At 70.8% G+C, this 27989-nt stretch overlaps 1 protein-coding gene across 1 annotated transcript; it reads left to right on the forward strand.

Annotated features, from left to right (window-relative positions):
- On the forward strand, positions 1-27788 carry PNPLA7 (patatin like phospholipase domain containing 7). The gene is made up of 36 exons (XM_037495363.1): positions 1-28; positions 688-743; positions 1475-1549; positions 1698-1791; positions 2106-2185; positions 3035-3126; positions 3208-3348; positions 3848-4007; positions 4289-4369; positions 4523-4651; positions 4886-4966; positions 5429-5528; positions 6351-6566; positions 7219-7307; positions 7388-7537; positions 11307-11384; positions 11510-11715; positions 12374-12505; positions 12665-12788; positions 13236-13349; positions 14347-14416; positions 15938-16087; positions 18620-18683; positions 19061-19229; positions 19544-19726; positions 20163-20281; positions 24419-24575; positions 25467-25583; positions 25720-25789; positions 26094-26210; positions 26559-26707; positions 26884-27036; positions 27106-27216; positions 27319-27403; positions 27503-27606; positions 27684-27788. Exons 2-36 carry the CDS (start codon positions 690-692, stop codon positions 27786-27788), a joined length of 4119 nt encoding a protein of 1372 aa, XP_037351260.1. The 5' UTR covers positions 1-28; positions 688-689.
- The last annotated feature ends 201 nt before the right edge of the window (positions 27789-27989 follow it).

The raw sequence follows: 27989 nt of genomic DNA on the forward strand, positions 1-27989 counted from the left end.
GCGCGCGGACGGCGGATCGCGAGGCCGGGTGAGTCGCCGCCGTGTCCCCGCTCGCGCAGCCCGGGTCGGCCCCGCGGGAGGAGCGCGCCAGCCCCGCGCCCGCGCCCGCGCGATCCCCGCAGCCACCGGGCCCGCACCCCGCCCTCCCCTGAGCGCCGGCCCCGCACCCCCGCCCGGTGACCCGACGGCCCGCGCCCCAGGGCCCCTCACCCCAGTCTCCGCCGGTCAGATGGCCCCGCACCCCGACTTCCCCTGGCCGACGACTCCGCACCCCGACCTCCCCGACCCGACGACCCTCACCCCAGTCTTCGCTGATTAGACGGCCCCGACCTCTGACCCGATGACCCCGGGCCGCCGCTGCTGACCCCGTGACACGGCGCCCAGCCTCCCTGGGGCACCCCCCCCCCGGCTCCTGAGTGACCCCAGTGGTCAGCGGCGGGAGGTCAGGCTCGGCGTCCTGCGCTGGGGCCTGGGCTCCCGCGCGCGCCACGCCAAGGGGGCGGGGCGGGGCGGGGCCGGCGGGCGCCTCGCGCTGTGGGGGCGTGGCCGGGGGCGTGGCCGGGCGCCGAGGCCTGGGTGAGGTGGGCGGGGCAGGGCCGGGGCCGGGGCGGGGCCGAGCGCCGGGGCGGGGGCGGGGCCGAGCGCGGGGGCGGGGCCTCGCCGCCCCTGACTCTGGGCTGCTTGCAGAGATGGAGCCGGAGCGGGAGCCGGAGCCCGAGCCCGAGCCCGGCGCGGGCGAGGAGGTGGGACCCCGCGACCGCCGCTGTGTCCGCTTGGCAGAGCCCGCTCTACCTCGCCCGGAGCCGCCCCGCCGCGTGGGGCCGCCCGAGCCCAGGGCCGGTGCGGGTGCCCGGCGCGCCGCGGGCTGGGGCTCGGGCCGGGGGCGGGGGCCCCGCTGGCGCCTCTGCCGCTGACCACAGGCCGCCCCGCCCGCAGGCCGGGCCGGGCGAGCCTGCCTCAGGGGCTGCTGCGCCCGCCGCGCCCGGCCGCCCAGGCCCGTCTGTCCCTCGCGCCCCGCATGGCCGTGTGTGGACACCCGCAGGGGAGCAGGCCCCCGCCCGGCTGCCCTGACGGGGTGTGGACACAGCAGGGCGGTTTCTCCCCGGTGCTCGGCCTGGGCCCTGGGAGCGGTAGCGCCCTAACTGTGGCTGACCCAGCGTCCGCGCCCCCCACCGATTCCCCCTTCCCCCTCTTCCCCGGGTCTGGACTTGTGGTGCCCGGGCTCAGGGTGGGGCTCCAGCACCTCCGTCTGCTGCCCCTCTCCTGGCCCTGCCCTGCGTCTCCTGCACGGCCGTGCTCACGGCTGGGGGTCTGCGCCCTTCGGCCAGCCGCACCCCAGCGCCCACATGACAAGAGGGTGCTTGGGTGGCCGCTGGGCCTGGTTGCCTGCTTTCTCCCTGTCCCCAGCCGTGTTCTTGCTGTGGGCAGCCCTGGCCATGCCCATCGTGGTCTCTGACCCTGTTGTCTTCTCCAGGTTGGCTTTTGCCTGGACACTGGCCTGTGGTCCTGGGGGCTGCAGCTGACGGAGCAGCACACACAGTCCCCCATGGTAACCACTCAGCCTGCCTCCGGGCGAGCGTGGCCTGGGGTCCCGGCCTGTGTCCCTGGGCTGCCCCTCGCCCGTGCCTGCCCGGCCCCGTCCAGGGAGGTGTGGGCTCTGCGGGGACCTTGCTGAGGGCCTTGTCTCCATCACCCAGCTGGCAGGGATGATGATTGGCGCCCTCCTGGCCCTGAGCCTGGCTCTGGCTGGTATCACAGTCTTCTTTATGTACCGAAGGGCTAGACGCTTGCGTGAGTATCCTCCGGCTCAGGCTCCCACTGCGGGGAGGCAAGGCCCAGAAGGAGGGCGCTGGGTGGGCACCCGCGTCTGACCTCCTGGGGGCGCTCTGCGGACCTGACAGCTGTGACCGGCTCGTCGAGTCCAGGAGCCTCAGTCGCTCTAGCTTTCCGACTCTTCTCATGCATGGCTTCCGTCGGCAGAGATGCCACTCCCAGCCCCTCCGCGCCAGCCTCTCGGCTGGGCTCCTGCATCCACCCGCTGCCGTCTGCCCTGGGCCTGCACCTCAGTGTCCCGGCCACGGCGCCACGGCCCTTCTCCCTTGCAGGGCAAGTGCAGCCTGCTCCGCAATACAGGTTCCGGAAGAGAGACAAAGTCATGTTTTACGGCCGGAAGATCATGCGAAAGGTAGCGGGGGCTGCTGGCGGCGGCCGTGCCCATCGCTCATGTGGCAGGGCTTGACAGGGCTGAGGCCCAGGCTGGTGCAGGGGGGTGGGGTGCCCCTGCCTCCTCAAGGCATATGTGGTTCCAGCGCCAGGACTTGCTGGCTCTGCCGGCCCCAGGGCTGGGCTACGTCCAGTGAGGGGGAGAGAAGGCTGGCCCGGGAGGAACGACTTGGTGTCCAGCAGGTGCCGGGGCTGGTGGGATAGGAGCGTCCCCTCAGGTGGCAGCGGTGGCTCCGAGGCCTCTCTCTGGGGTCACGCTCTTCATAGGAAGCTGCTCCCCGTCCTGCAGGGCCTCCTTATCCGTCAGGGCTGTCCGTGAGGGGTTGGGCACCTGCTGGGGGACGTTGTCCAGGAGCTGGACCTGTGGAAGGGAGGGAGCATGATGGACTGGACACGGGGCACCGCCCACCTGGGGCAGGGGCTGAGCTGGAGTCTGGAGCTGACCTGTCACGCACCCCACCAAGGCCCTTCAGGCAGCTCAGGGCTCCTCGGGGGCAGCTCAGGGGGCAGCTCGGGACTCCTTGGAGGTGGATGCAGGCCCGGGCAGACGGGGGCTGGAGAAGCCTTGCTCCACTGCTAGGCTCCTCGGGAACCAGCTGACAGAGGAGGGTCACCTCCCCGCAGCGGGTAGCAGCTGGGCCCCGGGGACCGCTGAGCAGTGCGCAGGGTGGTCTATGCTTTGGCTGGGGGGATGGTGCAGCCAGAGCCAGGGATGAGGTCAGCATGTGGGCACCTGACAGCGGGCCTGACCGCTGAAGCTGAGCATGGGGTCCACAGGCTGCAGACTTAGCCTCTCGCTCTCGCTCTGCAGGTGACCACACTCCCCCACACGCTCGTGGGGAGCACGGCTGCCCCCAGGCAGCGGGTGAGGAAGAGAACCAAGGTGCTGTCTCTGGCCAAGAGGTACTGGAGTGTCCTTGTGCCCCACCCTGCCCACCCTGAGCTCCTTCGGGCGGCTCCACCTGTGTGTCCCCCACTTTGCAGGATTCTGCGTTTCAAGAAGGAGTACCCTACCCTGCAGCCAAAGGAGCCCCCACCCTCGCTGCTGGAGGCCGACCTCACGGAGTTCGACGTAAAGAACTCCCACCTGCCGTCGGAGGTTCTGTACATGCTGAAGAACGTGCGGTGAGAGGGGACGCGGTGAGAGGGGACGCGGGCCGGCGGCCGCAGCCGGGGCTCCCTGTGCCCCCACGCACCCCCCAAGGCCGTGCACGAGCCCTCCGGTGGTGGGGGCTTGTCGGACGTCTCCCCCACCCCCACCTCCCAGGGCCTCCTCCAGCTGCTCCCAGCCCTCGCCTGCCCAGCCCTTGCCCTCAGGGGAACGCAGGGCCGGCGTGGGAGGCGGCCGGGCTCAAAGCTGGAAGTCTGGGTGCCCCTCCATTGCTCCCCGACGCCTCTCCTCTAGTCGCTGCCATGGGGGGGGTGTCTCTCGGCTGCCATTGGGTGCGCCATGCTGCCTGACTTGGCCTCGAGCTCTGTGAGCCGGTGGGCAGCAGCTGACGGGCTTCCTTCTTCCTCGAGTCCCAGGCGCCTGCCTGGGGCCGGGTGCCCGCGGCTGTGGGGCGCCAGGGCTGGGGCGATGAGCCCACACTGCCTGCTGGAAGCCTGTGCTCTGGTGTTTCAGGGTCCTGGGCCACTTTGAGAAGCCGCTTTTCCTAGAACTCTGCAAACACATGGTCTTCGTGCAGCTGCTGGAAGGGGAGCACGTCTTCCGGCCGGGGGAGCCGGACACCAGCATCTACGTGGTGCAGGACGGGCGGCTGGAAGTCTGCGTCCAGGGCGCGGTAGTGGGGGCTGCCTTCTCCCCGCGTCTGCGTCTTAACTGCGGCGCGAAGCTTCCCCGGGACCTGCTCTGGGCATGGGGCCTGGGCAGGGGCGGGCTGTCTGGGGCATCTCCTCACAACTGGTCATGGCCCCACGACCCTCTTGCCAGCTTTGCTCTGCCCCTCCGGACTCGTCCCGTGGCCGAAGCGCCTGCCTCGGCTGGCAGAGGCACAGTGTTTGCCGCGGGGCCAGGGGCCAGCTGGCGTCGCCCACGGGTGACTCTTCCCCCTCCCAACCGCAGGATGGCCCTGAGACGGTGGTTAAAGAGGTGCCAGCTGGGGACAGCGTCCACAGCCTCCTCAGCATTCTGGACGTCATCACCGTGAGTCCCCGCGCGCCCCATGGGCCCACGGCTGGCGACTTCACACTCGGTGCCCCGCTCCCCGGGGCTCACACGGGGTCTACGGGCATGGCATGGGCGGCCGGCGGGCAGGAACTGGGCAGCTCCGAGGGGCCTGACAGAGCCTCCCCACAGGGCCACACGGCGCCCTACAAAACGGTGTCCGCCCGCGCCGCCGTCCCGTCCACCGTCCTGCGGCTTCCGGCGGCTGCTTTTCAAGGCGTGTTTGAGAAGTACCCCGAGACGCTGGTCAGGGTGGTGCAGGTGGGTGTCCCCAGCGCGTGAGCGCCACCACGCGGGCCAGCCGAGGGCCACGCGGGTCCAGGAGACAGGCTCTCCGTGACAGCTGTGGTCCGTGGCCTCGGCCGGGCCAGACCCCGCCCCCCAGAGTCCTTTCTGTTTCACGCGTGTGGTGGAGCAGCCCTGGGTTCGCGGGAAGCGTCTTAGACGTGCAGGCCCCGGGCCGGCCCTGGGCACGAGCGTTTGGCGTCTCCACAGATCATCATGGTGCGGCTGCAGCGGGTCACCTTCCTGGCTCTACACAACTACCTGGGCCTGACCACAGAGCTCTTCAACCCTGTGAGTGGCGCCCGCAGAGGTGGGCGGGAGCAGCCTGACCCTGTCCGCCCCTCCCCGCCCACCCAGGCCGCCCACTCCTGCCCTATGCAGCCCCTCCTGCAAGTCAGGACTGGCCGGGGCGAGCCCAGGGCCGTGGAGAGCAGCCCTTGCAGCTAGTCGGCCAGACCCCGTGTCCGCCTCTGGCCCCGAGGCTGCGGGCCGTGGTGCGGGCCCTGGGTTCCCCCGTGGCCGGCATGAGGCAGCCCCCTGGTCTCCAGGGGTGTGTAGGCCTCATCAGCGTCCTCTGCCGATCCCTTTGCTCTCTGCGTCACCCTTTCATCTCGGTGAGGCGACGGGGCCTCTCGCCCTTTGGCTGGCCTCGGCTCTGCCCGAGTGGCCAAGATGGCGGCAACGAGCCGTGTGCTGAGACCACACGGCCGGGCACCTGTCCACGGCTGCTCCTGGGGCTTCCTTCCCGTCTAGGAGAGCCAGGCCATCCCCCTCGTATCCGTGGCCAACGTGGCTGCTGGGAAGGCCCGGAGGCAGTCGGGCTGCGGCCCTGAGGAGCGGCCCCCGGACCCAGGTACCACCAGCAGGTCTCACCCCTTCCCGCCTCACATTGCCTCTTCCCCGGCTTCCTTGACTTAGCCCAACCCGCCCCACCTTGCCCCTGTGTCCACTCACACCCTGCAGCCCACTCAGCCTAGGGAGCAGGCCCCCACCCCCGGCCCTGCCCTGCCCTTGCGGGCCCAGGCCTGGGGAACTGTGGTGTTTGCTGGGGGCGCTCCCCCCCTCCCCCGGTAACGGGCTGTGGCCTCACTGTCCCTGGGGCTCTGCTGCTGCCTCCCAGCGGCCCCCAAGCGCAGAGGAGCCCAGGGCTGTGGGCCCTGGCCAGTCTCCCTAGAAATGCACGTTGGCAGGCCTCCCCGGTGGCGCAGCGGTTGAGCGCTGGGTTGCGAAGCTGCCCGCAGCCTCTGCAGTGCAGGTTCGATCCCCGGCTGCTCCCCAGCCACCGGAGGAGGGTCCCGCATGGCGCGCAGACCTCTCCTGCCGCCCGCTGCTCCCCTCGCAGTGTCCTTTGGTCCTTTTGCCTGCTCTGCTCCCCACTCTGGCTCTGGTGGATTCTCTCACCCTCCCGCGCTTCTGACTGTACCCAGTGCTTGTGTAAATAAATAAATAAATCTTTAAAAAAAAAAAGGAAAGAAATGCACCTTGGGAAGTGGGTCCTGCCTCTTGCCTGAGCCTCTTGACACCGGGCAGCGTTGGGGCCAGACCCTGGCGTGGGCAGGTACCTGGGGTGGGTGGGTGGTACCTGGGGCCACCAGAGTCATAGGGCGGGCAGCCTGAGATGGGTGGTATGCATGGGGGGTGGGGGCCCCCGATGAGGCTCATCCCTACCCGGCAGACCGAGGGGGCAGCCGTGCAACAGCCTCAGCACCGCTGCTGAAGAGGAGCCTCTCCGTCCCGCTGCCCACCGTGCACGAGGAGCCCGTGGATGCGCTTGGCCAGGCCCTGGCAGGTGAGGCCTCCTCAGACGTGGGCCGGGCCCAGCACCTCCCACCTGTGCAGGCGAGCTGGGGTCGGGGTGCCCCGGCCCAGGCTCCCCCTCGGCCTCCTGCAAGTCAGGACTGGCTGGGGCGAGCCCAGGGCCGTGGAGAGCAGCCCTTGCAGCTAGTCGGCCAGACCCCGTGTCCGCCTCTGGCCCCGAGGCTGCGGGCCGTGGTGCGGGCCCTGGGTCCCCCCAGGACTGTGTGCCGGAGGGCGTCTCCTGCCCCACTGGCTCTCTGGCCACACCCTCAGCCTGCGTCCACCTGCCGCAGCCCCTACCCGGCTGCCCGCGTGGGGCCTTCCCCACAACTGCCCCCTCCCCACCCTGCCCCGCACCGCCCCGCGCCACCCCGAGTGCCCTCACGGTCTGGACACCAGCTATGGCTGTGGGCCCTGTGCCGGGTGGGGCCGTCTGTGTGCTGTCCCCTGGGGCCACCGTGCTCACCCCGACACTCGTGGGCTCGGGATGGCCACAGCGCCCTCACTGCCGAGTGGCGTCTGCCCTGGTGTCCAGTGCAGCTGCTCACGTGACACTGACCGTCCAGCCTGCAGCACCACGCAGCCAGCCCACCCCTGCAGCCTTGGAGCCCTGCCCGCCTCCCTCCCCCGCCACCCGCCCCCTCACCGGCTCCCGGCCTGGGGGCCGCGGGCACACGCTGCGGAGGGGCCCGCGCGTGGCTCGGCCGGAGCCCAGAGCGCAGGCCCCGAGCCCCCTGTGCCGGCAGGTGCCCCCGCGGACCCGAGGGCGACGTGCGACGGCGCCAGGGCGCCCCCGCCCGCAGAGGAGCGCCCCGCGAGCGGCGCGGCGAGCAAGGTGGGCGCCCTCCGCCGGCCGCGCCCCGCGCCCCCCGCCCCCCGCGGCGCCCACGTCCACCTGCCCCCCTTGCCCCTCAGGCCAAGAGGAACGTGGTCGTCGCCGAGACGCCCGCCGCCGTCTTCCGCTACTCGGAGCGGAGCCCGGGCCCGGCCGCGGGCAGCAGCGGCAGCGCGGACGCCATGCTCAGGGCCGCCAAGGAGGACCTGCTCACGCTCATGCAGCTGGACGTGAGTGGCCGCGCCCCCCGCGCCCCCGCGCCCCCCGCGCGGCCCCCCTGCCGCGGCGCCTGCGCCAAGACCCACGGGCGTCGGCCCTGCACCCCGCGCCCCCCCCCCCCCGTCGCCCCCCTCCGCGGCGCTTCCAAGTGGGGGGGGCGCCGGGGCCGGGGGCCGGGGCGGGGCCTGCTCGCCGGGGGGCTCCAGGCTCCTCCCCGCGCCCCCCTCGCAGCCGCCTCGGGACCCGTGGCCAGGGCTGTCCGCCCCGGTCCCGGAGACGCGGCTGCCTCCGTCCCCCGGCGCGCTCGGGGCTGCGCGCTCTGCTCCTCGGGCCGGCGGGGCGCTGCGCGAGCCCGGGGGGCGGGGGGGGGGGGGGGGGGGGCGGCGGGGGGGGGCCGGGCGGCGGGGGGGGGCAGGGGGGCCCCCGGCGCTCCGCCCACCGACCCCGCGCAGCCGCCGGCCCGCGCTCTGGGCCTGCGCTTGGCCGCCGCTTCTCGCGCTGCGGGCAAAGGCCCTTCGGGGCCGCCGCTCCCGCCGGCTCTGCCGAGAGCCCCGCGGGGTGGCCCCAGCGGGTCCGCGCCCGCCCCCCTGCTCGGGGGGCCGCGCAGGGCCGTGTCCAGCTGGCGGGCCCGCGCGGCCACCGCGGTGTCGCCCTCGCCCCCCGCGCGCCCCGCTCCCCGCGCCCCGGGCCCCTGCTCTCCCCACGGCCCTGGGCCCGCGCGCCGCGTTCTGCTCCGAGGGCCGCGTCCAGCGCGCGGGCGCCCAGGCGGGCGCCTTCCCAGTCTGTCCAGGCCGCGGGGCTGCGTCCCGCCTGTGGTCACTTGTGTCCTCGTGATCGTTCCACATACGGCAGGGCCCCGGGCGCGGGCCGTCGCAGCACCACGGAGCCATGGCCACCCGCGGCGGCCCGAGGCCGTCCCTGGCCCGGGAGCTGCCCACAGGGCGCGGCAGACCCTCCCGTCGCCCCGCTGCCCCCTCAGCGTGGATTTCGGTCCTTCTGCCTGTGCTGCTCCCCGCTCTGTCTCTGGGGAGCCCTCTCACCCCGCGCCTCTGGCCCGCACCCAGCTCCTGCACCCAGGAATCTGAACCGCGTCCCGCTCTCTCCAGACTCCTCGCAGGCCGCCGCGCTGTGCACAAGCCGGTGTTAGCCCCGTGTGTTTGGGGGTTTTCCGGCTGCTTCCGGCATCGAGCTGGGTTTCACAGCGGCTGTTGTGTGGCTTCTAGTTCCTGTAACTGACCGAGGTGTGTTTCCCGGCCCAGAGCGTGGCCGGCTGGCGAGTGCTCCTGTGGCCGAGGAGGTGTGTCGCGGCTGGACGAGGCCGTTCTTGGCTGTCCAGCACGCGGGGCCGCCCGGTGGCGGGGTTGGGGTGCGGTCGTGGCCACGCCAATGGGGTCGCGCTCTCCTCACAGCCGCCTTCCTCCCGTCCGGTGTTTCAGCGCTGCCGTGAGGCGCCCCCACATCAGGGCTTGCGTTTCTTCCTGGGGAGTGGACCCCTTCCTGCGTGCGGTGACCCCTTCCCGCGCGTCCATGCCGCTGCTCCGCCCTCCCTCTGGCTGGCCAGGTGCCCCGGCCCGCACGCCCCTGGCTCTGTCTTGGCGTCTTTCGTGGCTCCTGGGCCGGCTCGGGCTCCCTGGCCTGCTCACGTCTCCTAGGCTCTCAGCGCACCCGCGTGTTCGGCCCCTGAGGGTGATGCAGTCGCTGATGCCGACTGGCTCCTGTGCCTTCCGCCCTGTCCTCTGGTCCTGTCCTTGTCTACGACTCTCCTGCCTGCCCTCTGCAGTTTAAACCGAGCACTTTATGGGGCTCTGCCCTTCCCTCAGGCTGTTGATCCCTCCCTGCTTTACCCGCCTTCAGCGGCTGGGCTGCCGGTGGCTTGCAGCCCTCGTCTCCCATCAGCCCAGCCCACTCCACATGCCCCGCGCTGGCCCTACAGAAAGGAGGCAACGCCGGGGTTCCAACAGGCTGCTCCCCAGGACAGCAAAGACTGGCTGAACACCAGGACCGCTCAGCCTACTGACCTCCATGAGCAGTGGGGCTGGCATAGCCTGGCATCCCCGGTGGGCGAGCACTGCCCTGTGCTGCGGCGGCCCCCGCTGGGGCCGGCACTCCTGTCCGCGGGACCCCTCACCTGACTGTCCGCCAGCGGCCCTTGCTCTGAAGTGAGCTGGTCAGTGGGCATGTGGGAGCCCTTCTAGCCAGTCAGAGGCCGAGGAGGGCCTGGAGCCTGGCCCTGCAGCCATGTCAGGCCGCTGCTTGCTGTGTGGGAGGCCGTGGGGGTTCTGCCACCGTGGGCCAGCCAGGCCCCAAGACCCCAGGGAAGGCTGATGCTGTTGGCCGCTGTGGGCGCCACAGTGTCCATGTGTGGAACCAGTTTCCCTCTAACACTGCGCAGCCCTGTGTGTAGTGTAGGCCCTCGGGACAGCCCCTCGGCCCCTGCCCGCCTGGGCCTGCTCTCCCGGCACTTAGGCGCGCCGCACGGTCAGAGGCGAGGCTGCCTTCGCTTTCAAGAAGCTTCCTGTCCCCTCAGCCACATGCACGACCAGCTCGGTCCCGCCCCCTCTCGTCCCGCTCCTGGACCCCTCTGGCTGCGGGCGCCCCTTCCTCGGAGCCGCCCCGGCGCTGGTGAGGCGGGTCTGCTGCCCGGCCGGCAGTCTATGTCGGGAAGGTGTCTGTTCCGCCCGGAAGGGCTACTCTGCAGGGTGCAGAGCCCGGCCTGGGTTCCCGGCACTGGGGATGTTTCTCTCACCCCCTTTGCTTGGAGACTCTGGGAGAGGCCAGAAGTGACTCCTGCTGAGTCTCCGCTCTCGGAGAAGGTCTGCACTCTGGTTTCCGGGCTGTGCTGCCTCTGGCTCTCTAAGGCTGGGCTGGGCAGTGCTGGGCCCACTCGGGCTGCTCTTGCCTGGGGCTGGGTATGTGACGCTGGCTCCTGCTGCCCCCCCATCCTGTGTCCACCCCGGGTCCATGCACAATGTCTATGCTGCCCCCCGGCCGGGGCGCCCTCTCCTGGCTGCCTGTCTGCTCTTCAGTGTGGGGATCTGCCGGGACAGACCCTCAGACACAGACGCGCCACCTCCGACAGGCCAAGGGCGCCCGCCATGGGCACCTTCCCCCTCCATGCCCTCAGGGCTCTCCTCAGGCCATATCTGGGCCAGGCTCAGCTGCTCCTGCACCCCAGCACTAGCACGTGGGCCCATGTGGCGTGGCTCCGGCAGTCGGGGGTACCCCTTGCCCTGACCGTCTCTAACATGTGCGGCTGGTGTCGCACACACCACAGCCCTGCGCTGTCCAAAACGAGGCGGCCGTGGCGGCCCCACTGGGAGGGACACGTGATCTCGGGGGTGATGGTCGGCTGGGGTCACTCACCACTGGGGCTTGTGAAGGCCACCTGGGAAGGACCACCGGCTCCCGCGTGTTGCGGTTCTGCGCCCGTGGGGACCGTGGAGCTTCACCACGAGGCTCCTCCAGCCTCTGCAGCTGCTCTCCAGGACCAGCCGTCCCAGGCCCCTCCCCGGCGTCCTGTGTGTCCAGCACCCGCGTGGGCCCAGTGGCGTGCAGCAGGGGTGGCCCGCCGGCCTCTGGGGCCGAATCGCTGTCTCCCGGGTCACTGGCGGGGCACAGTTGGTGTGCCCTCACAGTGCCCACTCTGGTCTGCGGTATCTGGTTGTTCTGCCCGCACAAGCGGACCTGCGGGGTGCTGGGAGGGTCCTGTGTTCTGTGGCCGGTCGCCCTGCCCTGTGGCTCTGGGTCCGCTGCCCTCAGTGCCCCTGTGCCTGCTTGTAGGACCCTTCCCTGCTGGACGGCCGTGTGACACTCCTGCACGTCCCGGGGGGCACGGTGGTGTCAAAGCAGGGAGACCAGGTGAGCCCCACAGAGTAGGGGCACAGGCCGTGGGGCTCCCCCCCCCCCCCCCGCTGTAGAGCCGTGCCGCTGACCGCCCGGCTCCGGGCCTGGGGCCTGCTGGCCGACGCCCCTCCTCTTGTCAGGACGTGAACATCCTCTTCGTGGTTTCGGGGCTGCTGCACGTGTACCAGCGGAAGATCGACAGCGAGGAGGACACCTGTCTGTTTGTGACGCACCCCGGGGAGATGGTGGGCCAGCTGGCCGTGCTCACAGGCGAGCCCCTCATCTTCACCATCAGGGCCAACAGGGACTGCAGCTTCCTCTCCATCTCCAAGGCTCACTTCTATGAGTACGAGCGGCCACCCCCAGGCCCCTTCCCTGCGGCCTCCCCTTCCCCACCGTGCCCCGCCCCGCCCCTCCTGGGCCTCGCCCTTGGCGGTCTCAGCTGGGGCCTGTCTGTGCCCAGCTCCACGTCCGCCGTGCGCGGACACTGCTGTCCTCAGCCTTCCCGCGTGCGGGGTGTGTCGGAGCCCGCCAGCCGAAGCTCCAGATTGTCCCCCGAATTGCTCCTAGCCACCCCCACCCCCTTCCAGACTGTGGGCCGAGTACTGCTCCTGCCATCAGCTTCCAGAAGCCCCCAGTATAGCGGCGCCGCCCTGCTCTGCCCTCGCCCTGGGTGCCTGTTGCAGCCCGCAGCAGGGAGACCGCTCCGCCCTGCTCCTGCGCTGGGGCCGCCTCCAGCAACTGCCTGGGCACGACCAGCCCACCTGCTGGCCGCCTCGCGGGGCCTTCTCTGCGGCCTCTCAGCCTCCCCTTGAGCTTGCCTGTCCCGAGGGTCGGTGGCTGATGGCCCCTGGGCCCCGCCCACGGTCAGCTGGTCTGTGCAGCCTGGCCCCCGCTGCTGGGATTGTGGGCGCTCCTTGTGCCCGCGGGGGTGTCTGGGCAGGGGCAGCGTGGGCGGCCGCCGCCTGGGCGCTGGCTGCTGCAGGCGTCTGGCCCGCCCGCAGGATCATGCGGAGGCAGCCAACCGTGGTCCTGGGCGTGGCGCACACGGTGGCCAAGCGCATGTCCTCCTTCGTGCGGCAGATGGACTTCGCGCTGGACTGGATGGAGGTGGAGGCCGGCCGCGCCGTGTACCGGTGAGCAGAGGCCCGGCCTGCCCCTGGGTCGCCGCGGGGGAGGTGCCCCGGGGCCCGGCCCGCGCGCTGCCCGGGCGAAGCGCCCTGAGTCGCCGGCCGGGCTGGGCCTCAGCGGGAAGCAGCCGCCCGCCCCGCTGAGCCCCCGCGCCGCCGCCGCAGGCAGGGGGACAGGTCCGACTGCACCTACATCGTGCTGAGCGGCCGGCTGCGCGCGGTGGTCCGCAAGGAGGACGGCAAGAAGCGCCTGGCGGGGGAGTACGGCCGCGGGGACCTCATCGGAGTGGTAGGGGGCCCGCCGCCCGCCCGCGCCCCCGCGCCCCCGCGCCCCCGCGCCCCCGCGCCCCCCGCGCCCCCGGCTCCCCCGCCCCGCCCCCGGCTCCCCGGCCCCGCCCCGGCGCCCCGCCCCGCCCCGCCCTGCGCCTCCGCTGGCCCCGCCCCACGGCCCCACTGGCCCCGCCCCATCCGCGCCTCCGCTGGCCCCGGCCCCGCCCCGCGCGTCTGCTGGCCCCGCCCCCGCCTGCCAGGCCCCGCCCCGCGCCTCTGCTGGCCCCGCCCCGCCCCGCCCCGCCCCTGAGCTCCTTCCTGAATTCCGGGGCGTGGGTCAGGGCCGAGGGCTGGGGCGCTTGACCGCGGCTTGGCTCATGCTGTCTGGGGGCGAGGCCCGCCCTTCCGTCACCCCGTCTTGCCGGCCCCCACGCGCGCGGGCGGCCCAGCAGGCGCCTCTCCGCAGGTGGAGACGCTCACGCAGCAGCCCCGAGCCACCACGGTGCACGCCGTGCGGGACTCGGAGCTGGCCAAGCTGCCGGCCGGGGCCCTGACGTCCATCAAGCGCAGGTACCCGCAGGTGAGTGCGCTGCGGGCGCGGGGCGCCTGTGCGGGGGGCGGCCGGCCTGCGGCAGGGCTCAGGCCAGGGAGCAGCCCGCCCCGCGCGGGGACGCGGCCCGCCCGTCCGTCTGTCCACGCCACCCTGCTGCTCGCGCCGTTCCGCCCCTGGGCCCGGGGCGGGCGGCTGTCCCGGTGGCCCTTGGCTCGGGGGCTGTGTCTGCCTGGGCCCTGGTGCCTCGCGGGGCGCCCTCTGCGCTGCTCCCTCGGGCCCTCCAGGGCCGTGTCCAGCCTTTCCCGGTCAGGAAATGACCGCTTTGCAGGTTAGATTTCCCTTAAAAGCACCGTCAGCGCGGGCGGTTCTGCGGGGCTGTTTCTGAGGCCCTTCTTTTGGAGAACATGCGGGTCGGCGGTAAACGCTTTGATCCGGCTTGGCCTCAGAACGTGGGAAGGTTGCGCGTGAGAGGAGAGGACTGCACCGGACACGGCTCCGCGCTGCCCGCATTCGAGGGTCTGGGCCTCCCTGCTGCGCGGCCTCCAGCGGGCCGCCCGAGGCGGGTCAGGCCTGCCAGGCAGACACCTTGCTCTTCTGCTCTGGAGGCTGAGCCGTTGTCCTGCGCAGCTCTTGCTGTGTCACACCCCAGAACCGGCTTCCTTGCCTGGGGAGAGGGCCCCAGCCCCGTGTCTTGGGGCGCCCAGGGCCCACGGGCTGGTTCGCACAAGCAGGCCCATCGGTGTGGCGGGCAGCGCAGGTCCCCATGCAGCTGCCGCAGGTGTCCCAGGCTGGGTGGCCGGAAGTACCCCTGCCCTGCCCGGGGTGCCCCTGCTGCTGGCCGCCGGCCCCAGGTGACAAGAGAGGCAGACGTTGCCCTCACAGCTACCCCTGCCCAGGACCCATCCCCAGGGGCCAGGCCCCGCCCTTGCAGCCCTGAGCCTGAGGCTCTGCTGCCCAGGACCTTCCCGCTTCTGGGTTGCAGTGTTGCAGGGTGTGGCACGGGGGTCTTTGTCTTTGCCCCCAGGTCGTGACTCGGCTGATTCACCTTTTGGGCGAGAAGATCCTGGGCAGCCTCCAGCAGGGAACTGCCACAGGTGGGGCACCCTTCCACTGCAGCCCTGCCCCCCCACCCCAGGAAGACCCGGGGTACCTCTGGGCGGGCCTGTGGGGCACCTGCGACCTGGTATTGTTATAGGACAGGGAGAGGGGCAGCCCAAACCCCGCAAACCTGCTTATTCTACATGGGTTCTGCCATCCGCCGCATCAACACAAAACATAGGAGACTTTAATGGGAAGGAACTTTAATAAAACTAGGAAACAATACAGGTAAGGCAAAGAGTCTAGTTTCTAAATGAAGCACCCAAAGTTACCCATCCCCTCGTGGGTAAAACTTCATCCATATGGGGTCGGCCCAGAGCAAGGCCCCAAAGCCTGCCACAAGTCTAAAACATCTTCCAGTGGGGACCCACAGAAAAGGGTCACAAACAACCGGACAAGCCCGGAAGGAAAAGAGCAAAGTCAACATCCAAATAAAAGCTGCCATTGTCACCTCCCCATGGGTCTCACCCACATCTGTGTCACCCAGTCCACGACCAAAAGACAAGCGCAGTTTCTTCACGTGTCTCTAGGCTCCATGCGCCTCTTCCAGGTCTCCTGGCTCCATCCTGCTTCCTTTCTCAGTCTCTTCTTCAGCTTCTCCTCTTCCTGCTCAGCTCCACCCTCCCTTGGGTGGGGCAGGAAACCTCCCCCTTTCCTGGGGACCACCCTGTTGCAGTATTGCTGGAAGCGCTTGGTGGCACAGATCTGAGCGGGCGGCCCTGGTACAAGTAGGCCGGGCTGTTCGGCCTGGGGCCCATCCCGCCTCTGAGGGGCCCAGCCCAGAGGGCACTTCAGGACGGAGGGGCGGGGGGGCTCGGGCTGCCGTGCCAGCAGGGCCTGCAGGGCTCCATGTGCAGCAACTCCAACGCCTTTCCTGCTTCTTTGCTCACCCACCTGTCACCATCTGGCTCTGTGGCCCCTGCGGTGGCCCCTTTGCGGCCGAGGTGTACGCTGACTTGGGGGTGGGGGGCAGCAAGCCTGGGGCATTGGCCCCTCGACCCGCCTTGTCCAGATGAGCACGCCGGCAGGCATGCAGGAGGGGCTCTGGCACAGGTGTCCGCCTCGTGTTGCTCTCGACTGTCTGCGGCGGCGGCTGCCCACATCCCTGGACAGGCCCCTGCAGTGTGGAAGGCCGCTTGTGGGGACGCGTGGCTGGTGGTCGGGTTGTGGCTGCCCGTGTTGCTTTCTGCTGCCCCTTATTCTGCTGTCTTCCGAGTTACTTGAATGTTCCATCTTATCAGTCGGCATCTTCCCGAGTCCTTCCAGGGGTGACTGCTGTCCATACCGGCTGCCTGGTGTCCTAAGGCTAGCGCCCGCCACACAGTGAGCAGACCCTGGTGGCTGCCCACACTCACCTGAGTCTTGCTCAGCTGGGCCCTTCCGTGCTCGGGCTCCTGCATGCTGGGCGTAGGCCCTGGTGCCCACCCTCCTCCCCACAGGCAGCCATGGCCACAGGTCACCCGGGGATGCCTGTCGTGAGCCCCTGGGGCCAACACAAAACCCTCTGCTCTTTGCAGGTCATCAGTTTGGTCTGCACAGTGCGGGCAGCAAGTGGGACACGGGAAACCCGGCCAGCAACCTGTCCACAGTGGCCATCATGCCAGCATCTGAGGACGTGCCCCTCACAGCCTTCGCCCTGGAGCTCAAGCATGCCCTCAGTGCCATAGGTGAGCCACCGACACTGCCCCCCACATACACAGCGAACACTGCCTGCCTATGCTCCAGGGCTCGTGGGGCCTGTCCATGTGAGAGGATACTCCATCAGGCGTCCCTGCTTATCTCGATGTAACAGCTCCTGGCTGCCCCTCCAAGATGACTGGGGTGTCCCAGAGGAGATGGTGCTGGGGCACGTGCAGAGGGCCCAGGCAGCAGCTGCGCAGCACTGGCAGGGGCCCGGCTGGAGTCCTGAGCGGGGCTGTGGGCTGGGGGCATGGCCTGGTGGTTCACTCCCGGGCCCAGGTCATCCGTGTGTCGGAGGGTCTGGGAACCTGGCAGAGCGCCCTGCCCTCAGGGCCTTGGACGTGAGCACCGCAGTGCGCATGGGAGATGGGTTTCCTGCTGGACGGGCAGGGGTGTCTGCAGAGGAGACACAAATGCACGTGACTGTCATGGAGCAAAGCTGTGACGGGGTGACACCGCAGACACAGCTGAAGGTCCAAAACGGCTTGCAGAATTGACAGATGCCACCGCCAATGTTTAATATTTAAAAGCTACTCTAGGGGGTGCAGGAAAATCAGTGCCAAAGTGAAAGTCTGAACTGCAGGCGGCAGTCAGCGCCCCCCTGGCCCCAGGCAGCTTCGTGGCATATGCTCCAGGGGCCAGAAGTGCCTTGGTCCTCCCTGGCCTGGCCGGTGTGTCCCTGGGCCTCTCAGGGCTGCAGTGAGACATGTGGCTTCTTAGAAGCTGATTCGTTTCCTTTTTAAAAAACAGCTTTTCCCCTGCAAATAGTTATAGACTCACAGAAAAAGGCAACAGTACTGAAGAGAAATCCGCCTGTCAACATGCTGGACTGCGCTGGCCAGTAGGGACGCCGCCCCCAGGGCCTCCCCGCAGCCCCTGCCATCCCAGAGCCGGCGGCTGTGTCCAGAATGGGCTCGCTGCTTGCACGGTGCGCTCGGCCCCTTTGCCGCTCACCGTGGAAGGGCTCTGGGCCTCCAGTTTGGGGGTGGCCCAGCAGAACTCTGTGAGCACCTGTGTCCGGTCCGTGCGTGGTCTCGGGGGCTCTGACGGCCGATGCGGGGCATCCGGGCCTTCCTGGCCAGGGTGCTGGGCCAGCCAAAGACCCTGTGGGGAACCTGACTCCATTCCACGGTGGTGTGACCAATGTGCGTCCCGGCCTGCGGGGAAAGGCGAGGCTGTGGTGCTTACAAGAGCCTCCCTGCTACCCCAGTCCCTTGGCCGCCTGGCCTCTCCTGTGGCTCCACCTCAAGCCACTTGTGGCAGGTGCCTTTTATGCACCACGTGCTTCCGGGCTCGTGGAATGGACCAATCAGGTGTGAGCTATGAACAGATTGGTGCTAAATGGTCCAGTCAGCCACAGGACTGAAAAAAACGGTCCAATCAGACTTGTGGGTGGGGCACCCAGAGAGAGGATATAAGCCAGGGTCAGTGGTAGAGAGGGACATACGGTTGCAGCCTATAGGCCAGTGCTGTCCAGATGCCTGGTGACCAGTGGTGACCATCCTTACTGGCCAGTGCTGTGCAGACTCCAGGTCACTGGTGGCAACCATCCCTACTAGCCAGTGCTGTCCAGATGCCTGGTGACCAGTGGTGACCATTCCTACTGGCCTGTACTGTCCAGACTCTTGGTCACTGGTGGTGCCCATCCCTAAAGGCTAGTGCCATCCAGTGTGTTGACAAGCGGACGGCACTCTGCTTACTTCTGAACACGGTGACACAATCTGGGTGAGGCCACTTGTGGCCACAGTGAGCCCTTGTCCCCTGTGTAAGCCCCAAGGTGGTAATTCCTGGAGCCCAAGGCTTCCTGCAGTTGCGTGGGTGAGAGCTGCGGACGGTGGCCTGACTTTTGTCGGGCCCCAGCCTTTGGTCAGCCACAGCCCATAGAATTAAGAGCTTATTTTTTCAAAAGACATCATTGAAAGAATAAAAGAGGAAGCAGAGGAGCCTTGGTGCAGTGTCAGCCTCCAAGAAGGCCTCCAAACTCTGGGAAGGACAGTGCCCCTCAGCTTCCGGGCCTGCGCCGGGTCGTGGCCCTAGCCCTCAGCTCCACAGTCAGCAGGCTGGACCCTGAGCTGCAGGGGAGCGGTGGGGTGGGGGGGGCGCGACAGTGTGCCGCAGCCGGAGGGGACCCAGCCAACCTCCCGGCCTGGTTGCGGGGAGTCTGCCTCTGCCATTTTCAGAACCCCCCCCGCCCCGCCCCCACAGTCTCAGGCGCCACTGGGACCTTCTTGCTCATTTGGAGACGGGACTTAATTCAGAGAGGCCGTCCCTGTGCCCAGTGGGCTGGGTGGCTGCTCTCCCGGCTACAGTGCCCGGGCCTGCTTCTGCACTGACCGGGCCTCCTCAGGTGGAGAGCGCTCGGTCAGCCCAGCGGCCCTTCCGCCCCAGCTGGGCGTGCCGCTCGCTGCTGTCCAGAAGAGCCAGCCTCCGTGAGTTCCCTGCCCTCGCCAGGCTGCACTCACAGGCCTGCTGGTGCAGAGGTGGACCCAGGCCACATGCCGTCCATGCTGTGTTTCCAGGCCCCACCTTGCTGCTGACCAGTGACAACATTAAACAGCGTCTGGGCTCTGCTGCTCTGGACAGGTGCTGCCGCCTCGGAGGGGACAGATGGGAAGTGTGCCCACATCTGCCCCGCACTGGCCCCTGTTGGCATGCCCACCCACGCCCTGTCCGCACCCACATCTGCACCCCATCCTCATTCTCCTTGTCCTCACCCTCTGCCCCTGCAGCTGTGCTGTGGCGGGGAGGTGACGGCCAGGGTTGTCAGCCTGTTGTCTCCCCTGGGGCCCGAAACCTTTGTCGCCGGTGGCGGCAGCAGCCCCTGGACCCACAGAGAGACCCCACACCCCAGCCCTGCCCCAGCTCGCCCTGGCCCTGGAGCACCCACAGGGTGGGGCAGGGTGGTGGGCGCTGGCCTTGGCACCGCTCCGGGGATGCCAAGCCAGGCTCCTGCCTTGCAGCCTCCACGAGTACCGGCTGTCCAGCTGGCTGGGACAGCAGGAAGATGTCCACCGCATTGTGCTCTACCAGGCGGACAGCACGCTCACGCCCTGGACGCAGCGTTGCATACGGCAGGCTGACTGCATCCTCATTGTGGGCCTGGGCGAGCAGGAGCCCACCGTGGGCGAGGTTTGCGGGGGGCCTGGCGGGCCTGTCCAACACTGCCTGGGTCCCTGCTTGTGCGCCCCACCTCCGCGAGCCAGCCAGCGGCAGCAGCCCCCTCCCCTGCAGCTAGCCGAGGCCGAGTGCCAGCTCTGCCCTAGGCCACGGGCAGCAGCCACATGGCCTCAGGGCGCTGCATCCCATGGCTGGTGCCATCCCCGCTGCGCTGGGTGCAGCCCGGGCCCCCCCAGTTCTGCGCAGCCCCAGCTTTATGGTGGGGGCCGGAGCCTGTGTGTCCTGCCCCCTGTCCCCCCTCACCTATGCCCCCTCATCCTGGGCAGCTGGAGCGGATGCTGGAGAGCTCGGCCGTGCGCGCGCAGAAGCAGCTGGTCCTGCTGCACCGGGAGGACGGGCCAGCCCCTGCCCGCACTGTGGACTGGCTCAACATGCGGGGCTGGTGCTCCGGCCACTTGCACCTCCGCTGCCCGCGCCGCGTCTTCTCCCGGAGGAGCCTGCCCAGGCTGGTGAGGCCCGGCTGGGCAGGGTGCCCGGGGCTGGCGCTGGGCTCAGCTCTCCCCTCTGCGGGGTCTGCTGCTCTGGCAGAGCCCGCCAGACCACAGCGCTCTTCTGGTGGCCTGGAGACTGGGCTGCGCAGGGGCAGCACCCGCCTAGCCATGCTCGGTGGGCCAGGGTCGGGTCCAGGGTGGCTTCAGCCAGGGCCTGGGCTTGGCTGCCTTAGAGCCCAGGGGCATGTGGCTCGGCCTCTGCTCCTCCCGCCCACCCATGTGCTCTCTGCGGGGTCCCTTGAGCTAAGGGGGGCTGCCTTTGGGGTGTGGCCCAGGTGGCTTTCGGACCCAGGGCTCTCTGCGCCCTTGGGTGGGGAGGGAGACCGTTGCTCAGGGCAGGCGGTGGGGCCTCGCGGGGCGGCCCCGCCGACCTGGGCCTGCCGCACCCTCGCAGGTGGAGATGTACGAGCGTGTCTTTCAGCGGGCCCCAGACCGGCACTCGGACTTCTCCCGCCTGGCACGCGTGCTGACGGGCAACGCCATCGCGTTGGTGCTCGGGGGCGGAGGAGCCAGGTGCGTGCGCCCCTCCCACGCGGTTCCCAGGGCGAGCATGACTGTGTTGGCACCCGCGGTGGGCGGGGAGACCCCAGCCCCGCCTCCTGCCGGCCCCGCACCCCTGCCGGCCTGCCGGCCCGCCCCCAACCCACTCTGGCCCCAGCCCCGCGCAGCGCGCGCCCCGAGCTCCCACGCGTCCGCCCCTGAATGCTCTGCTCTTGCCCTTGCCAGTCCTCCCTCTGGGCGGCAGGTGAGTCTCTCCGTTCTGTGTGCGGCTCGTGGGGGACGGGCGGCCGCGCTCTGCCTGCGGCCGGTGCCTCTTGTGCCCCAGCTTCCTCTCAGATGTGCCCGCCTGTCCCCAGCTTGTTAGAGAAGGGCGCCCGGGCAGAGTGGGAGCCCGGGCACCGTGCCAGGCCAGGCTGCCCAGGTGCGGGAGGGGCACTCGTTGCGGGAGGGAGGACAGGCCTTGGGTGGCCCCGGGCCCCTCTGCACGCTCGCTCCGCTCGGCGTGTGGGCCCTGCAGGCGCCGGCCACCTCTCCCTGGTGTCCGGCAGAGGTGCCTGGACGTCCCTCTCTGGACAGCAGGAGGACGCGACCCCGCAGGGTGTTCGCCGCGGTCACCTGCACACGCCCCAGCCCGGCCCGACTCCCAGAGGCCGACGCTGGTTGGGGGGCTCCAGCAGCCCCGCAGGAAGGGCCCCGCCGGCTGATGACAGCTCCTGTGCTCAGTCAAGAAGTGGGTGCCGCCCCCCGGGCCCTGCCCCAGCCGGTCCCGGGCCCCCTCCCAGCGTGCTTGCTGCTGGGGCCGCGCAGCGCTGCTGGGCGAGAGCTGTCCGCCCGGGCCCTCCCTGCGGCGCAGGCCTGGCTGGACCGGGTGCGGGGCCTGGGGTCAGGGGCCTGGGGGGGGCCGGGCGGGGCACTTGCCCTGGGCTTCCCACGCGCATGGCCCGCCCCCTCTGCCGGCCCGCGTGTCCACCCTCAGCCGGCCGTGGAGCGCCCCCTGCCCACGCTCGGATGCCCCTGCTCGCACTCGGTGGGCCCCGCGGCACCGGCACGCCCCGGGTGTCGTCAGCCGGCGGGGACTTGCAGGCCCAGGCGCCCGCTGGGTCCGGCCGCGCCCGGCCCCGCCCCCTGCTGCTGACCGCGCCGCGGAGTCGCCTGGGCCTCGCTGGGCCGCCGTCCCGGGAGTGCCCCTGTCGTGCGCCCCGGGCCCCCCCACCTCGCCCATATCCCGGGCCAGGTCCCCTTTTCTTGCTGCGCCCAAGTCTGGCCGAGTCCATGCTCTCCGAGATTCTCAAGAGGAGACAAACGGGAGGTCAAAGCCCAGGGCCCGTGTGCAGGGCGGCGGCCCGACCCCAGAAGGCGGCTGCAGTGGACATCGGGGAGCAGTGACTCCCTGGGGGTTTCATGGCCGCCTCCCCCAGGCTGCTGCGGAGCAAGGCCTGTTCCTCCTGGGCCTCGGAGCAAGCCTGCTGACCCTTGCTCTGGGCCGACCAGACATGCGTGGTGTAGCTGTACCCCTCACGCTGGGCAGGGGCCGTTGGGCCGGTCAGCGTGGCCACTGGTCATGTATCTGCCCCAGGCCGGGCCTCTCGGTCTCTTCCCACCCACGTTTCCCGTCTCAAACTTTTTGTCCTACTTCTGGGTAACTCCTCAGATGTCCTCCGACTGCCGTCACCTGCTAAAATTACTCTGAGTGCTTTTGCCGACTTTCCCCCGCTGGCCCACCGGTGCCTCGCTGGGTTTCTCGGAGCACGTCCGGCCTGCGGCCTGCCTCGCTGCCCTGGGCAGGCCTCCGGCTGGGGCGACCCATGCTGAGCCCGCTCTGTCCTGCCCGGCTCTGCGCGCTGCACCTGCCCACAACACTCGTGCTGTGTTCTGGGTCTGCTCGGAGGGTCAAAGCTGCTGTCCCCGTCCTGGGACAGCTCCCTCGAGGCCGCGCTGGCCTCCCATGCGCGAGGCGCTCCCTGGCCAAATGCTCCGGCCTATGCCTTACCTGCAGGGTGTTGGGGCACTGCCGCCTCTCCGCCAGCCTGGAGGGTCCGTGTGCTGGGCGCTGGCAGCTCGGTGGGTATGGGGCCCTGCCATGGCCAGTGCCCACGCCAGCTATGCCTGTGAGTGCTCTGCTGGCCTGTGAGGGTGGCGGGCTCAGCATCCCCGGTTCAGCATGTGGCCAGTGGGTGCACTGGCCCTCACGCTGTCTGCACCTTGCGCACCCCGCGAGGGCTTACGCTGAGCAGGGTCTGGCCAAGTGGCTCCGGTTTCTGCAGGGGCCTACTCCAGCACGCTTCCCTGCGGGGCGTGGAGGCTGTCTGCCTTTCCTCCAGCGAGTGCGAGTCTGGCGGGTACGTTGGGTCTGTCACGTTCATTTTTCTGTTTCTCCAAGACTGTGCCCTCAGCCCAGTTGCTGTGGTGCTGTCAAAGCCCCGGCCTGTGCATTGTGTGCCCTGGTGGCCCAGAGCTGCGAGCGGGGTAGCTCCGGCAGCGCCGGGTGCACTGGCTGGTCTAGGCCCTTTCTGTGTGTGCTGTGGTGTCTGCTGTCAGTGTCCACTGAGCGAGGCGCTGCGTGGGCTGGTGGGTAGCATGGAGGTCGGGCTGCAGTGGGTGGAGCTAGTGTGGGGGTGGGGTTGCAGTGAGGGTGGGGCTGGCTTGGGGGCTGGTCGGGCAGGCCCACCCTTGGGCTAATGAGGGCGGTGCCGGCGTCCAGCATCTCAGGACCCTGGAGGGTGAGCAGGGCCGACTGGGTGCTCCACTCCGGCTCGGCGTGCCCAGGGGGAGGGCTGGGGAGGAGCGCGGAGTGGCCGTCCCTTCCCAGCCCGGGCCGCAGGGCGTGGGCGAGGCCGCTTGGCTGGTCACGACTGGGCCGGTTGGGGCCGTGCTGCGCCTGTGCGCCCAGCGCCGTCTTTGTTCTCGCTGGCCTGATGCGCTGTGTGGACCGTGCGGGGTTTGCCTTTGGTCTGTGCCTGAAATGCGCGGCCTTTCTGGACTGAGCGCCGCCCGCGCGGCTCTGACGCCTTCCCCAACGGGCTGGACTTTGTTCCTGCCCCAGTTTTCCCTCCTCCTGCCGGGCCCAGCGTCCTGGCCCTGCGGCTGCCTGGCGCCCACGCGGTCTCAACCGCAGCCTGGTCTCCCGGCCGAGCTTTCCCTCTGGGCCGGCGCCGAGTGTGGCTTTGTCTCCCGTGACCCCCGCGCCTTTTCCCTCGTGTGACGCTGCGCGCAGGAGTCTCCGGCGGGGCGCGGGGCGCGGGGCGCGGGGCGCGGGGCGAGGGGCGCGCCCTCCTGTCGCCAGACGTGGCGCTGCCGAGTCCAGAGCGCAGCGTCTTGGCGGCCGGGCCGGGCCCCCTCGGGGCTCCGAGAGTGGGGCCGCGGGGTCGTCCTCTCCCGCGTCGCGTCCTTCGCCCACCGCGGCGCCGGGTGCGGACTGTCCTGGCTCCTGGGGCCGCGCCGGCCTCCTCGCGGGCCGGCCTCCCCGCCGCGCCCCGCGCCCCCCGCCCCGCGCTGGCGGCTGTGGGCGAGCGGCCGAGGCGAGGAGGAAGGGGGCGAGGGCCGCGCCGGGTGCTGGCGGCGATCTGGCTTCCACGCAGGCTGCAGCCGCGGGCCGGTCCCCGCGAGGCCCTCCTGTGTCTGGCCGCGGGCCGGCCCGGGCCCTCCCCGCGGGGCCTGGGACCGCCGCTCGGAGCACGCCCCGCACCCGCGCCCCGCCCGCGCCCCCGCCTCGGGCCGCCAGCGCCGTCCCGCACTATTGCCGGCCGCAGTGGCCTCCTTCTGCCCCGCTCTCCGCCCCTCGCGGTGGGCACGGAGGGGCGTGGCGCGGAGGGGGCGGGGGCGTGGCGCGGAGGGGCGGGGACGTGGCGCGGAGGGGGCGGGGGCGTGGCGCGGAGGGGCGTGGCGTGGCGCGGAGGGGGCGGGGGCGTGGCGCGGAGGGGGCGGGGGCGTGGCGTGGAAGGGGCGGGGGCGTGGCGCGGAGGGGCGGGGCGTGGCGCGGAGGGGGCGGGGGCGTGGCGCGGAGGGGGCGGGGCGTGGCGCGGAGGGGGCGGGGCGTGGCGCGGAGGGGCGGGGCGTGGGGCGCGGCGCGGAGGGGGCGCGCTGTGGAGGAGGGTCGGGGCGCTGCGCTGCTCCCTGGGCGCTCAGCGCTGCGCTGTGCCCCCGGCACAGAGGCTGTGCCCAGGTCGGCATCATCCGGGCCCTGGCCGAGTGCGGCATCCCCGTGGACATGGTGGGAGGGACGTCCATCGGGGCCTTCATGGGCGCCCTGTACGCCGAGGAGCGGAGCTACAGCCAGACCCGGATCCGCGCCAAGCAGTGGGCCGAGGTGAGGGCCCGGGGCCGCGCCTTCCTGCCGCCGTGAAGAGGGCAGCGTGGGGAGGTCCCCGCCGCTGAGGGTCAAGGGTGGCACCCATTCTTGCGGTCGCCTTGGGAACAGGGCGCCACACTGCGCTGGCGGCTCCCGGGCCCTGGAGGGGGTGCGGGGAGGCGAGGGCGGCTGCCCTGGGGTAGAGGCCACGGGGGCTCTGGCAGCTGGAGGCGGCCCAGGCGGCTCTCGAGCGGGACATTGCGGGTGAAACCGTGAGTGGGGCCGAAGCGCAGGTCTCTCAGGAAGAGAAGAAAGGGTCGTCCTCTCAGGACAGAAGCTCCCAGCAAGGCCTGTGCCGGCACAGCCCCGGGGACATGGCACAGGCACCCCCTGCTCAGAGCCTTCTTACCAAAATGAGCCCCCCCACGGCAAGGCAGCTCAAGGACAGGCCCCGGGGGACCCAAGGACAGTCTCTGAGCGGCCACCAGGGCCCGGTCACCGCAGGCTGGCTGGTCCTTGCCCTGCCCTGCCCTGCCCTGCCCCTACGGGTTGGGCCACAGTGGGCTCGCCGCCAGGTACCCTCTACCTGCGGATGCTCGTGGGCTCGCACCCCACATGCGGGGTGGCGCTGCAGGAACTCCATGGCCAGAAGACGGGCAGGCCATGGTGGTCTTCCCTGCGGCTGCCCCCGCGCAGCTGCCTGGGCACCTGCCCTGCCCCAGCAGGGCTGAGGCCTCCTCACAGAGGGGACAGCTCATCCCGCCTGAGGGCCCTGCAGCACCACAGGGCTCGCCCGCCATCCCCAGGAGGCTGCACTGCTCTTGGGCGGCTCCGCTCAGCTGCCAGCACTCGCCCCGCTGCTGGGACCCGGCTCCCGCCCGGGGGCCTCATTTGCACCCTGCTCCTCAGGACATGACGTCGATGGTGAAGACCGTGCTGGACCTGACCTACCCCATCACCTCCATGTTCTCGGGGGCCGGTTTCAACAGCAGCGTCAGCAGCGTCTTCAAGGACCGGCAGATTGAGGTGTCCTCCCCAGCAGGGGCGCCCCAAGGGCCCAGGGGGCGCTGCAGGCGCCCAGGACGCTCAGCCCTGCTTGGCCCCTTGCGCCCAGGCCCACGGTGGGGCACCGGGAGGCGGCCTCTGACCCTCTCCTCCACAGGACCTGTGGCTCCCTTATTTCACAATCACCACAGACATCACGGCTTCCGCCATGCGGGTGCACACGGACGGTGAGCACTGGGCCTGGGCAGGCCTGGCGACTTGGGATGGGCCCCGAGGGCCAGGCAGGCCCCGGGGTGAGGGGACTGGCATGTTGGGGGAGCGGAGGGCGCACTCAGGGCTGGGCAGGGCTCCCACGGCTGGAAGCAGGGAGGTACTGCCTGTGTGGGTGTCCTTGGCAAGGGCCTCGCTGTGCCAGGTCTCTGCAGGGCCCCCAGGCTGCCCAGGGGAGAACAGGCCACGTGGGCCCTTCCTTGCCCCGGGCTGGGTGACCACAGGGAGGGAGTGTATGGTGGACACCTCTGGCCTCTGCAGGCTCCCTGTGGAGGTACGTGCGAGCCAGTATGTCCCTGTCGGGCTACATGCCCCCCCTCTGTGACCCCAAAGACGGACACCTGCTGATGGACGGCGGCTACATCAACAATCTCCCAGGTACTGTGTGGCGGGGTGGAGGGGATGGGAGGGATGGGGGCAACCCTGGCCAGCGCCCTCTCTGGGCACTCCTGCCTGCACCGAGGGGGTCGAAGCCTGTGCACTGCCCGGCCCCACGTGGCCAGAGTGTCTGGCTCAGGTGGTCGGCTCAGAGGCGTCGGGACAAGGGCAGTGAGGGCCTGTTCTGGTGCCATCGGGGGCTGACAGGCCGCGGCATGTCACTGGCGCTCACCTGGGCAGCTCTGGCAGCTGCCCAGAGGCCTGGCCTGGGGGGCTCCGTGCTGCCCTAGATCCTGCCTGCCGTGGCGGTCACCAGGCCTGCGGTCACCAGGCTGTCTCCTCCCCCAGCGGATGTGGCCAGGTCCATGGGCGCCAAGGTAGTGATTGCCATCGACGTGGGCAGCCGGGACGAGACGGACCTCACCAACTACGGCGACGCGCTGTCCGGGTGGTGGCTGCTCTGGAAGCGCTGGAACCCGCTGGCCACCAAAGTCAAGGTGGGCGGTGCCCGGCCTCCTGCCCTCCAGCCTGCGGGGAGACAGCTTCCTCCTCCCTCCCCCGCCCCCAGACCAGCTGGGGGAGGGGTGGGGCTGGGGACCCCGCCCCACACTGGTCCCCAGGCTGGGAAGACTCAGGGGAGGGGTGCGGGGTGCTCAGGAGGCGGCACCCACAGGTGCTGAACATGGCGGAGATCCAGGCCCGCCTGGCCTACGTGTGCTGCGTGCGGCAGCTGGAGCTGGTGCGCAGCAGCGACTACTGCGAGTGCCTGCGCCCGCCCATCGACGGCTACCGCACCCTGGACTTCGGCAAGTTCGACGAGATCTGCGTGAGTGCCCGGGCGGGGTGGGCAGGCCCGGCCGCGCGGCCGCCGGTCACGGGCCTGCCGTGCGCGCAGGAGGTGGGGTACCGGCACGGGCGGACCGTGTTCGACATCTGGGGGCGCAGCGGCGTGCTGGAGAAGATGCTGCAGGACCGGCAGGGCCCCCGTAGGATGAAGGCGCGGGACGTGAGTGTGCGCGGCTGGGCCGCTCCCCGGGGGCCACAGAGCAGGGGGCGGCCCAGCCCCACGGCCGCGAGGCCGACCGCTGTCGCCCGCCTCGCGCCCCAGGTGCCCGCCTGCCCCAGCGCCTCCTTCACCGACCTCGCGGAGATCGTGTCCCGGATCGAGCCCGTCGCGGCGGCCTCTGCGGACGGTGAGCCGGCGCCGGGCTCGCGCGCGGGGCGGGGGCGGCCCGCGGGTTCTGGGGTCCGGCCCGCGCCCAGCACGGGCGCTGACGGCCGCCGCCGCCCAGATGAGTCCGACTACCAGACGGAGTGCGAGGAGGAGCTGCCGGGCGGGCCCCAGGACGCCTACGCCGACTTCCAGAGCGCCCCGGCCGCCGCGGGCTCCGACTCGGTGAGCCGCGGGCCCGCCCGAGCGCGGCTGGACGGCGCGCCCGCCTCCCCTGACGGTCGTGTCCGCTTGGCTTCCAGGAGGACGAGCCGGCGCTGCGGCGGCGGCGGGACCCGCCCCCGGACCCGGACCCGCCCCGGGACGCCTCGGCCCCCGGGCGCGCTGACCGCGGCGGGGCGCGCTGACCGGTGCTCGGCGGAGACCGCGCCGCAGCCTCGGGCGTCCCCGCCCCCCCGGACGCGGGCCGCAAGCGGGCGGCTGGGGGGCGGGGGCTCTGGGCACCCCGTGCCAGCCCTGCGGGCGGCGCTGCTGCCGCGGAATAAAGGCGGAGCCTCGCGCAGGCCGTGGTCCCTGGGGCGCCGCGCGCGGGGCGCGGGGGGCGGGCG

The sequence above is a fragment of the Talpa occidentalis genome, unplaced genomic scaffold, assembly GCF_014898055.3.
Source record: "Talpa occidentalis isolate TD23 unplaced genomic scaffold, MPIMG_talOcc4v2.1 talOcc4.7, whole genome shotgun sequence".
Classification (NCBI taxonomy): Eukaryota; Metazoa; Chordata; class Mammalia; order Eulipotyphla; family Talpidae; genus Talpa; species Talpa occidentalis.

Coding starts and splice junctions, on each gene's coding strand:
- PNPLA7 (XM_037495363.1), top strand. CDS start 690: ATGGAGCCGGAGCGGGAGCCGGAGCCCGAGCCCGAGCCCGGCGCGGGC. Junction 5,529..6,350: donor GGAGCGGCCCCCGGACCCAG/GTACCACCAGCA, acceptor CCTACCCGGCAG/ACCGAGGGGGCAGCCGTGCA. Junction 26,708..26,883: donor CGCTGGCCACCAAAGTCAAG/GTGGGCGGTGCC, acceptor CGGCACCCACAG/GTGCTGAACATGGCGGAGAT.